Source organism: Halyomorpha halys, unplaced genomic scaffold (genome assembly GCF_000696795.3).
Source record: "Halyomorpha halys isolate HHAL.00 unplaced genomic scaffold, Hhal_1.1 Scaffold100.1, whole genome shotgun sequence".
Lineage (NCBI taxonomy): Eukaryota > Metazoa > Arthropoda > Insecta > Hemiptera > Pentatomidae > Halyomorpha > Halyomorpha halys.
In genome coordinates, this window is record NW_027112088.1 from 885,495 (window position 1) to 896,142 (window position 10,648).

Genomic DNA, 10,648 nt, shown 5'->3' on the forward strand with positions numbered 1-10,648 from the left:
ATATATTGCAAATAATGCATTGATATTGCATATATTGCAGAATATTTAAAAAATACAAGTAAAAATCTTTGCTAACACTGTTCTGATTTAGATAATTTTAGCATTATATTGCAGAGAATTTCATTATCCTTATATGGCTATAATGTTTGAGATTTTTTTTTTCATAGTTTAAGTTATTGGAAAAAAATATTTTTTTGTTTTATGTATTATAAATAATTTCTTATAAACCAGTAAGTTTACAATTTTTTGAAACCCCACTTATTGCTCATCTATAGTTTAAGGGGAACCACTATTAATAATTACAGCTTCATAGGACTTAGTTATTGAGAAAGGAAAATGTTAACATTTTGGCTGATCCAGACTAATTTGCTCTACTATGCCTAAAGAAGTTTCAGTTAAATTCATGGCCAAACATCTAAACAAAAACTCCTTTCCTTGAACACATAATAGTTATTTTGGAGGTTTCATATGCAGAAGAATACAGAGACAGTGCTTTTGAAAACAATAAACCCAAGTAGCTATTGCTTCAATAAAATATAAAGCTTACCGCATGCAAATATTCCACATGATGTTTAGTAGCAGCAAAAATTATTGTTGTAGCTGTTTTAGGTATTACATGATTCATAAGGCACAATAAAGCTGCTGTCTTTTCTTCAAGTCGGCAGCTTACAAAAGATAACTGGAGAGTCTCAGGAATTTTTGATTCAACATCAAGCCTAAAAGAGATTAATTGTTTAAATATTATCTATCTAATATATATATATAAACTTTTGCCCATTACAAAATTACTGTTTTCAAACAATTTATAAAAATTTGGTAAATTAAAGCTGCTTTAAATTTAAATAAACAAACCTAATGAGAACAGGATCTGATAAACCAGCTCTTGCAAACTCCACTAAAACTTTAGGAAGAGTGGCTGAAAACAAAAGTGTCTGCCTATTTTCAGGAAGTCTTTGAACAATTTCATTTAGTTGTTCTCCAAATCCCATTTCAAATAACCTGCATTAAAAAAAAAAATCTCAAAAGAAATTTTAAACAGCGGATACCATGATAAAAACAAAATCCTTCATACCTGTCTGCTTCATCAAACACAATATATTGAACATCTTTTAGGCTAAGATCCATTTCAACACAAATATGCAGAAATCGCCCAGGAGTAGCAACAACAATATCAGGCTTTTCATGAATGGCAGAAAACTGAGTTTCCATTGAGTCACCCCCCAAAAGAACGATGGAACGCAGACCAGTGAATTTACCCAGTTCTTTTAAAAACTTTAGGGTCTAGAAATCGAAAAAAACACAAGTAAGTACATTAGTGAATATAAAACTTAATCATCAATTAAAAACATTTGTAAGAATATAAAATCACAACTCCTAAAAACCGAAATTAATATTAAATATAAGAAGATGGTCAAGGTTGCGGTCAAAAACCGAACAAATAGTTTATAATTATTTTAATGTCCAAAATTAAATGAATGAAATTAATATTGTAATCAGTATTAGTCTAATACTAAAGGAAGATCACACCTTGGTTTGGGTAAAGGAATTATTTTATGAACGTCAAATTTAAAGAGAAATTGTGTGTTCTTTTACAGTATGGCTGGAAATGAATGATGAACAGGACTCAGAGATATTTGAGGCAATTACTTTAAAAGGTTGATATATCTGCCAAGGAATATGGAGTCCAAGGCTAAGAAGGGTAAGAATTTATTACAATAAAGTTGGCCATGTAATGATACTAAAACAGATAAAGAATAGTTGATAAGCATTAAGGTTGATGATATGAAATATGAAATGAGAAAAAAAGATAACCAAAGCTTTCATGGAGAGTTGGTGTTGCAGCCGTTGATGTATTGACTTGATGGAAGTAACTGGCTAAATTTCCCTTATCAGAGGATGATCGAATAAAGCAGAGAAAGCCTTCAAGAGGAGTATGAATCATAATACTATCTCTATCTCTCTCATCATTAATTTTTAGATACCTATGACTGCACTGCAAGTTGGCTGTGTTTCGGCTCAGTCTTAATGAGACCATATTTAGCAGAGTTCTAAACTTAACCTAAATATCAACTTCTAAATAAGAAATTTTGTGTAAACCTATTGTTCACGAGCAAAGTTATGGATTTAATAATCCAGATTCATTTGTTAAGATAATTATTCATACATTTTCACTAACACTTACTACAGAATGGGATCATTTCATATTCACAGAATAATTTTTCTATTTTCATCTTGAAGGTAATCTGAGACTGCACCATCATCACCAAAATTCAAAATAAACTACTCAGCCACACTGCAAACATATGGAGTGAGATTGGTTTGGTGATGAGAAGACAGTTCCTATTTTTCAATTTAGAAGGTCTGCCACTGTGTGTTGGCTAACAGCGCTAGCATGATGCAGTCACGTGGTAAAAAATAATTTATAAACATTGAATAACAAATCGCGGTATGAAGTCCTTACTTATTACTTTGAATTGGCTTCCCCCCCCCCCCAATATCCTTGAGTAATCACTTAACAGTAAATCATGAAGATCATCATCAATGTAGATGCTTCCAATCTAATTCCTGGAAAGAAAGGTTTGGCCTATCTGAAAGCCTTTTTTGGAAGTAGTAAAAAAGAAAAAAAGCTGATACTAGCCAAGATTCTAGCAAGTCAAAAGAAAATATACATTATCATAAGCACAATCTTGTAGATATGAAAATAATTGCACAAAGAAAAAAAGTATAGCAATACCTGCAAAGCTAATTCTCTCGTTGGTGATAAAATAATCGCCCTTATACCAGACTTTGTGCAATGAGTTTTAAGCTTTTCGAATAATGGTAAGAGGAAACAAGCTGTTTTACCACTTCCAGTTCTTGCCATAGCAACAACATCCCTTCCTTCTACTACAAGAGGTATTGTCTAAAACAAATTATATCAAATGAGTTTTCAAAAGAAAGAAAACATTAATAAAAAGGGAGGTAAAGATGGTTGGGAGAGAAGAACATAAGTGATACTTATTTTAAAGTGCCAAAATTTAAGATGAACAACAGTTGCAATATACCACAAACTGCTGAAAAAAAATACAAAAATTATTCAGCAACTTTTGGCAAAAAAAAAAACAAAAAACATACCACTTATTAGTGCTCTTCTTTCCTCCCCACACACCCTCCCTAACCATCTTTTCCTCATATTAATCCAAGTTCAACTTTGACACATCATTAAAAATGTAAAAACTAAGATGATTATATCAAATATACCTTTCTCTGAATTGGTGTGGGAACTTTGTAACCTTTTTTCGTAATACCTTTTAAAACAGAGAAAGATAATCCCATACTCTGGAAACCCCCAGATTTTTTAGTTTTTTTGTCTACTTTATTAGTCTCTGCTGAGCCATCACCAAATCCAATAAGTTCTTCATCCTTTACAAGTGCCATTTTTGTGAGAATGTAGACTAAACAATAAAATGTTCAAGTGAATACAATTAAAAAGAAGTTATAAAACATAAAAAAATATTTATTTTGCACTAACAAACAAAGAAAAGTCCTTTAAAAATGAGGGGATGAATCCGGTTCAAAGTTGTCCGGCAGAAATAAATTAGTCCATCAGCAAGGTACTAAAATTATTAACACTTTTTCATAAATTCATTTTAAAATGAACCACAAATCTCACAACTGACACAAACCTCGTGGTTGGAGGTTGCAATGTGTTAGAGGTTACATTGGAAGGTTATAGGTAGATAGCTTAAGCATAAGTGAGGGGGCTCCAGAAACGTGTCAAGATTTTGATAAACTTTTATTTCTTATATTCATTCTTTAAATTATAAATTATTAATTAATAAGGAGAAAAATCATGCCTACAATATCTGTTAAACGTGATCTTCTTTTCAAAGCCTTGAATCAGAGCTTCAGTATGTCCTGTTAGATTTGTAATTATTATTTAATTTCATATTTCTTATCATTCAATTCATTTTTAGGTGAGGAGGAGTTTAGTTTCCTCTGTTTTGACTTTGGTTTGGAATTAGATGATGTGGTAATGCTTTTTTTTTTTAATTTTTCATTTGATATGCATTTAACTATATCACAGTTATTCTTTATTTTATATTAATTTTCAGACTAGTGAAAAACAAATGTTAATAAAAGAACAAGGCGCAAGTGTTGCTAAAGATGCCTCAGATGATGTTATATACCGCATTGAAGTGCCTGCAAATCGTTATGATCTCCTGTGTTTGGAAGGACTTACTATTGCCTTACTTGTCTTTCAAAACAAGTATTTTACATATTATTTCATTTCTAGGTTTTTATTGTATTATGGAATTATAACTGCATTGATTCATAGTCTTGTTAAATTTACAGAATTCAATATCCCAACTATAAAGCAATTGTACCAAGTGATCAAAAGTTAATGCAAACACTACAAATTAAGTCTGATGTAAGCTTATACTATTTATTGGGTTGAATTTTAATGAATGCAATTAAAAAATTGTAAATTTTGTGGTTTTCAGACAAAAAAAATTCGACCTTATGCTCTAGCTGCTGTTCTCAGGGATATTACATTCACCAGTGATAGTTATGCTAGTTTCATTGACCTTCAAGATAAACTTCATCAAAATTTAGCCCGAAGAAGAACTTTGGTTGCCATAGGAACCCATGATCTTGATACAATTCAGGGTCCTTTCATCTATGATGCTCTTCCTCCGGATCAAATTAAATTCAAACCCTTAAACCAGGAAAAAGAATACACTGGCCATGAAATTATGGAGTTGTATGCTGTTAGTATATTTATAGAATTATTACATGATTTATTTATTTGATTATTCTTTCCCTAATTAATTTAATAATTTTATTATAGAATCATGCACAGTTGAAACAGTATCTACCAATTATTAAAGATAGTCCAGTTTATCCAGTAATTAAAGATAGTAATGGAGTTGTTTTATCATTACCACCGATAATAAATGGTCATCATTCAAGAATTACTTTGAATACAAAAAATGTGTTCATTGAAGTCACCGCTACTGATCTTCATAAGGTTATAAAAATTTATTTTTGATAAAAATGTAGGATTAAATTAATTCCTCTTAACTCATCACCCACTCCTTACAACTCAGCAAACATAGCTAGTGGGTTGCTCCTCTTGTTGTTTCTATTTGTTAGAGAACATTAGGGTTTATTTTCATTGTAACAATAACAGTTATCTAGACACCTTGAAAATAAGCAACTATAATTTATATGAAATTATCAAAAAGTGCAAAATCTCCTTTTTTCAATTATTGGATGTTACATAAAAACTTAAAACTTATCAACTCTTTGTGTACAAACTTATTTACATTTGGAGAATGTTTAATTTGTGGGCAAGTAAGAATATTAAATTTTATGCAAGAATTAATTTATTTCGTATTATTCATTTTATATTCTTCTAAATAATATTGAGATAACTTTAGGCAGTTAGTATTACAAAATATTTAAATAAAAGAAATCAACTCTGGTTAAAATAAATTGCAAATTATTAATAATTTTAAAGCTTGTGATACCTTTCAAAACAGATTAGTAAATGCATTGGTACTTAGCACTGCCAGGAAGAACCCTTCCTAATTTGGTGTTGAAAATAAACATGGCACCTTTTCTGTGGGCGTTCCTTTGATTTAGTTTGTGGAATATATTCGGGAAAGTGTGCCCAATTTGTGTGCAATTGCTGCGGTGTATCGCCACTTACAAGGCGTCCATGGACTTTTATCATTTAGCAATGTGATTTTCTATAATAATTTTTCAGCAATATTTAAACGAAAGGAAACAATGCCTGTTTCTGTTGTGTTATAATTTTATAATGAAAAACGTATAATTATATTAATAAATGGTACATATATAAGTATTTTGGTAGTAGATAAAAGAACATTTTCTTGTATATAAATGAATATTTTCTTTTATCCCTTTGCACATTTTCCTATACTGGGGAAACACGATAATATTTGATCGTGTTTATCAACTCCTCTTATACCTTTATTGTAATCTATAACAGATGATGACTTTATAATTTTCTTGTGATTGACTTTATAATTATAATATTCTTCTTCCCATTCCAAGTATAGGGTGGTATATTTTGGGAAGGGAGACGACAGAAACTTTAGTCAACGAGATCAGGGATGGCAGATGAGCTAAGGCCAATGGCTTGAGTCCAGGGCTGCCGTATCTAACCTCTACTGTCTCATTTGAGTCCAGTCCTTGCTTGATTACCAAGCAATTTTAATTTACTTATTTTTCACCTGTTGCTAAATGCCTTTGTATATTAATTAGCTGAGTCTGAAAACATTTAAAAGAAAATGATATACTCGATCCAAAACATAATTTTAATGGTTGGTGAGGAAGATATCTTATGAGCTCCGCTTGGCCCACTTATATCTTTTCTCTCACTTTCTCTAGAATGAGCAACACAGGTCCTGAATTTCCAAATATTCTGCTTTGAGATGCCATTAATTTGTTGGCCTTAGTTACTCAACTTGCAGTACATCTTCATACACCTTTCTTACTGTTATCAGTTATGGATCTGAGTTTATAGGAACTTTTAATCGCTTTAAAACTCTCGATGTACTGTGTATACTTGATCTACTTGTTAATAGCCTGTTTTATCCTTTATCATTGTCTTTTTTCATTAATATGTTGACCCATTTCATTGTCCTTTAATCTTATGTTCAAAAGATCTTTAAACGTTTCAATAAATGTTTTACTTTTGAATAGAAAGTGATATTAAATTTTAGGATTTATATTTTTTATTTACCAGTCTATTATAATTAGTTTTCCAATTTCTTTGATGAATTGTCTTTATCTCTATCATATATACCATTTCTCTATCCCTGCCCTTTCTCCTATATTTATATCTATATAAATTATTACTTATAATGATGATGACGTGTAACTTACTTTTATTTTATAATTAAGGCTAATATTGTTTTGGATACTATTGTGACTGCATTTTCATATCACTGCAAAAATCAATTCACTTGTGAAACATGTGAAGTTATTTCGCCAGATGGAAGTAAACGCAGAACTCCCTCATTCCACTACAGAAAAGAAGTGATCAACATAAAGAAACTCAACAAATACATTGGCATTAAGTAAGTGTTAAGTATCATTTAGTAATATCAAAATTTTAGGAATTTGTTATTTTTTTAAATATTTGAACCTAAATATAAAGAAATTCCATGACCTAGCTAATAAAAATAACATTTATTTTAGGGAAGAGGCTGGTAAACTTGCTAACCTTCTGACTCGTATGTGTTTATCATCAAAATCTACAGGTGGTTCTGATATTGTTGTGAAAGTCCCACCTACTCGTCATGACATTCTTCATCCTGTGGATATTTATGAGGATGCTGCCATTGCCTATGGTTATAACAACATTTCTAAGTCCATTCCAAAGACAAATTGTTTCGCTGAGCAAGTAAGTTAATTAAAATATTATTTAACAATTCAATTAAGTAAAAAAATTAAAGAGAGTTCTGACTCTATTCTAAGCAATATTGACTCAATTCTATATATTCATTTTTGGAAGAATTAAAAACCCTTAAAACTCCAATTACCAATTTATTAATAATTAGATGACATTTCAGACCCAATATTTGTCCATTTTTAAATCTAATTCCTTGTGTTAGAATACTCGTCAATTGGTTGATATACTGAATTTAATTTAATTCATGTTCTTGTCATATTCATTAATATATCTCCGCACTGTTTAATGTTACTCTATTTCCCTAACTGCAGTTAGTGAAATATAATAAGCAACTTCAGTATTCTATGCAGTATACTAAACTATATACTACAGTTAGGGAAATGTAATGATAACATTAAATACTGGTGAGTTATTTGTATTCGATGAAATTCAGTTCACCAACAAATTGACAAGTGTACTAATTATTTGAGGAATTTGACTTGAATATGGGTCTAAAACTTCACCTAACCAATCAATGAAGGATAATCAGGATCTTATGGGCTTTTAATTTGTTGATTAAGGAATTTTGGTTTGAATATGAGTATAAAACTTCACCTAATCAATTGATGAAGGATAATTGGAATTTTATGGATTTTTAATTTTTTGATTGAGGCATTTAATTTGAAGATGGGTCTAGAACTTCACCTAACCAATAAATGAAAAATGATTGGAATTTTATGGGTTTTTAATTTTCCCAGAAATTAATATATAGAAAAAATTATAACTCTTACTAAATAGTGAGCATTTTGTTTTAAAAATGGGCTCAGTTGGTTTTTGGGACATGTAGATAAATTGTATACGGCCCATAAGCTTTCACATTTCTATGAATAACAGCCATCCTAATAGCCACTGATTCACTAGACATTAAATGAAATATTATGCTACATATTTAATTTCAACAACACATGAAAAAATGTTTGCGATTATCCTTAATATTCAGGCATGTTTTTTAAAAGTAACTTCGCTAAGTGGTTCGCTACTATTATCATCGAAATTCTGGAATATATTTTATATACAGATGGTTGTATGTGAATTTGAAGTAGATAGTCAGGGCTACAATCAAGAAGAAAAAAATAGTTTTTGTCAATAAGTAAATAAATTTCAAAAATAAAAAGTTGAAAACTATTTTTTTTTTCTCAACTTCATTCCAGACTATGTACTTCAGAATCTGAAATGAATCATTTGTTTTTATGATGGTATATGGTGGCAGTTAAGTTCTTGTTTTTTAGATTTACTGAATTATTTTAAAAGTATTTTCTGTTTTCCAATTTTAATCAGAATTATGAATTTGAATCTCATACCATACTACTATCAAATCTTTGTTGTTGTGATAGATATACTTTCTCCCAGAAATTGTTTATTGTTCATAATCATGGAACTCTACCTGTTCCTGCTTCCTTGGCCCTTTATGGATTTTTTTTTATTTTTACTGTATAGTATTTATACCAGTGAAATTTTTTATAATATTAGATGACCATCTTCCCCTAAAGATAAAGTAGTTAATGTTTAAAACTTAAAAGATTAAATCTCCATAATCATTGTATCACAGCATCTGTTGTAGGTTAAGGTAAAGATTGTGCCATGCATTAAGAAACTTGGTAAGGAGTAACCTACAATCACGCATCAATACCACCTGCATATATCAAACGCACCAATTACACCTGCATATATAAAACCTTAATTAAATCAGTGGTGACCTATGGCAGTGAGGCCTAGACCAGTCGCTTCCTAAACACTTCCCACAGAACTTTTTTTTTGTAAAATTTTGAGAAATGTACATTCACTTGTGGCACCCCTGAGTGCCACTGCAGTTTAGGAACCACTGGCCTAGACTATAAATAGGAGCAACTACTGAAAGATTTGACAGGTTGAGAAAGAGATAAGAGATAGTTCATAAAAAAGTTGAGATGTTAAGGATAGACAAATGAAAAAAATTCACCGCGGGAGTAAATCTTTGCTACTAGAAGAAAGGGTTGGACAATAGTATGATTGAAGGGCAAAGTTTAGAGGATATGCGGAGGGGAAAAGGGAGTTTATAGTTGAGAACAGGGGCCTATGGCAGACTTTGCTAAAGCAGGCCAAGGACCTCTTTGATCTGTTGTGCTAGAAGGTCTGAAGATTTAAGATTACATTTTTTTGTCTCATTCAAGTAAAAAATAATAATCATAGTAATGTAATTTTCTTTTAGAAGAAATAATACTGAAGAAGACTACTAGTTTAAATATCATTTGAATTTATACTTTCTATTCTGTGATAATGTATAAATGAGAATACAATAATAATAACAGTTTATAATTGTATAGTTAGATATTTTTAACAAATTTTATATTGTGTAATTAGATATTTAAAACAAATAAATAATACCTCCTCTGAAATAAAAATTTTTAAGGAAATATTTTCTTTCTTGAGCTGCTAGTTCTTTGTAATAGATAACCAAATATTGCAATATCTTTCAATAAAATTGTTGTATGTATATAGGATTTTACAAACAAGAAAAACTTTTTTTAAAGAGGAATATGTGAAATCATGCAACTGAGTGATATAGATGTTCTCACATCTATAATAAAGCTAATTTGGCACAATAAAACTAAGGTTTCTGTTCTTGTATTAAAGATTTCTATAATGTGGGTACTGTTGATTTTCTGTCCTGTATCCATTTCTAAGTTGCCTGTTTAAAAATTTAAGTATTACAGGTACTGTTGAGCCTCTGCCTTGTCTCCATTTCCTAGTTATATCAATAAAAAAATCAAAGTTTTAATGATTTGAACAATGACCAATGATTAGGGAGGCATAAATAAATAATAAACCAAAGGTTAAATAAATGAATATTATGTTGGGAGAGAGGAAGAGAGATATAGGGAGAGAGGGAAATTAATGCCATCCTTAGAATGGGACTTCCCTGTATATTTACTATAATTTTAACCATTATTCTTAGAAGTTATTCATTGGAGATAAACTAGTTCGTCTTAACTGAATTATAATTGAAAGAAGGAATATTTTTCTTTGAAATGAAATGAAATGAAATGAAAAAATAACTTTATTCTGGGACATATGTCCCCTAAGAATAATTACATGGTTCATCTAGTGAGATTTTTATCTGGCGAGCGTTTACAAATTTTCAGATAGTATAATGAAATTACATAGGTATATTGGCTTTACTACTGTTTATAATATTAATCAATA

The 10,648-nt window shown here is 30.2% G+C and overlaps 2 protein-coding genes across 3 annotated transcripts in view; one reads left to right on the forward strand and one right to left on the reverse strand.

The window, feature by feature from the left end:
- The window catches only part of LOC106677476 (ATP-dependent RNA helicase DDX54), a 13,070-nt gene extending 9,417 nt beyond the window's left edge, over positions 1 to 3,653 (reverse strand). The window contains exons 1-6 of the mRNA XM_014415443.3: positions 3,512 to 3,653; positions 3,241 to 3,434; positions 2,735 to 2,902; positions 1,073 to 1,281; positions 853 to 999; positions 548 to 716 (exon numbers count right to left, since the gene is read on the reverse strand). Of these exons, the coding sequence (XP_014270929.1) occupies positions 548 to 716; positions 853 to 999; positions 1,073 to 1,281; positions 2,735 to 2,902; positions 3,241 to 3,417 (870 nt within the window). The 5' untranslated portion in view covers positions 3,418 to 3,434; positions 3,512 to 3,653. The remainder of the gene's footprint in view (positions 1 to 547; positions 717 to 852; positions 1,000 to 1,072; positions 1,282 to 2,734; positions 2,903 to 3,240; positions 3,435 to 3,511) is intronic.
- A 46-nt stretch (positions 3,654 to 3,699) lies between these two features.
- beta-PheRS (phenylalanine--tRNA ligase beta subunit) overlaps positions 3,700 to 10,648 on the forward strand; it is a 15,035-nt gene continuing 8,086 nt past the window's right edge. The window contains exons 1-8 of one of the 2 annotated variants that reach the window (XM_014415444.2): positions 3,700 to 3,890; positions 3,957 to 4,012; positions 4,095 to 4,249; positions 4,336 to 4,411; positions 4,485 to 4,751; positions 4,832 to 5,011; positions 6,916 to 7,091; positions 7,213 to 7,417. In XM_014415444.2, the coding sequence (XP_014270930.1) occupies positions 3,833 to 3,890; positions 3,957 to 4,012; positions 4,095 to 4,249; positions 4,336 to 4,411; positions 4,485 to 4,751; positions 4,832 to 5,011; positions 6,916 to 7,091; positions 7,213 to 7,417 (1,173 nt within the window). In that variant the 5' untranslated portion in view covers positions 3,700 to 3,832. Of the gene's footprint in view, positions 3,891 to 3,956; positions 4,013 to 4,094; positions 4,250 to 4,318; positions 4,412 to 4,484; positions 4,752 to 4,831; positions 5,012 to 6,915; positions 7,092 to 7,212; positions 7,418 to 10,648 lie in introns of those variants that run through there. The other variant, XM_014415445.2, reaches the window with a different exon arrangement.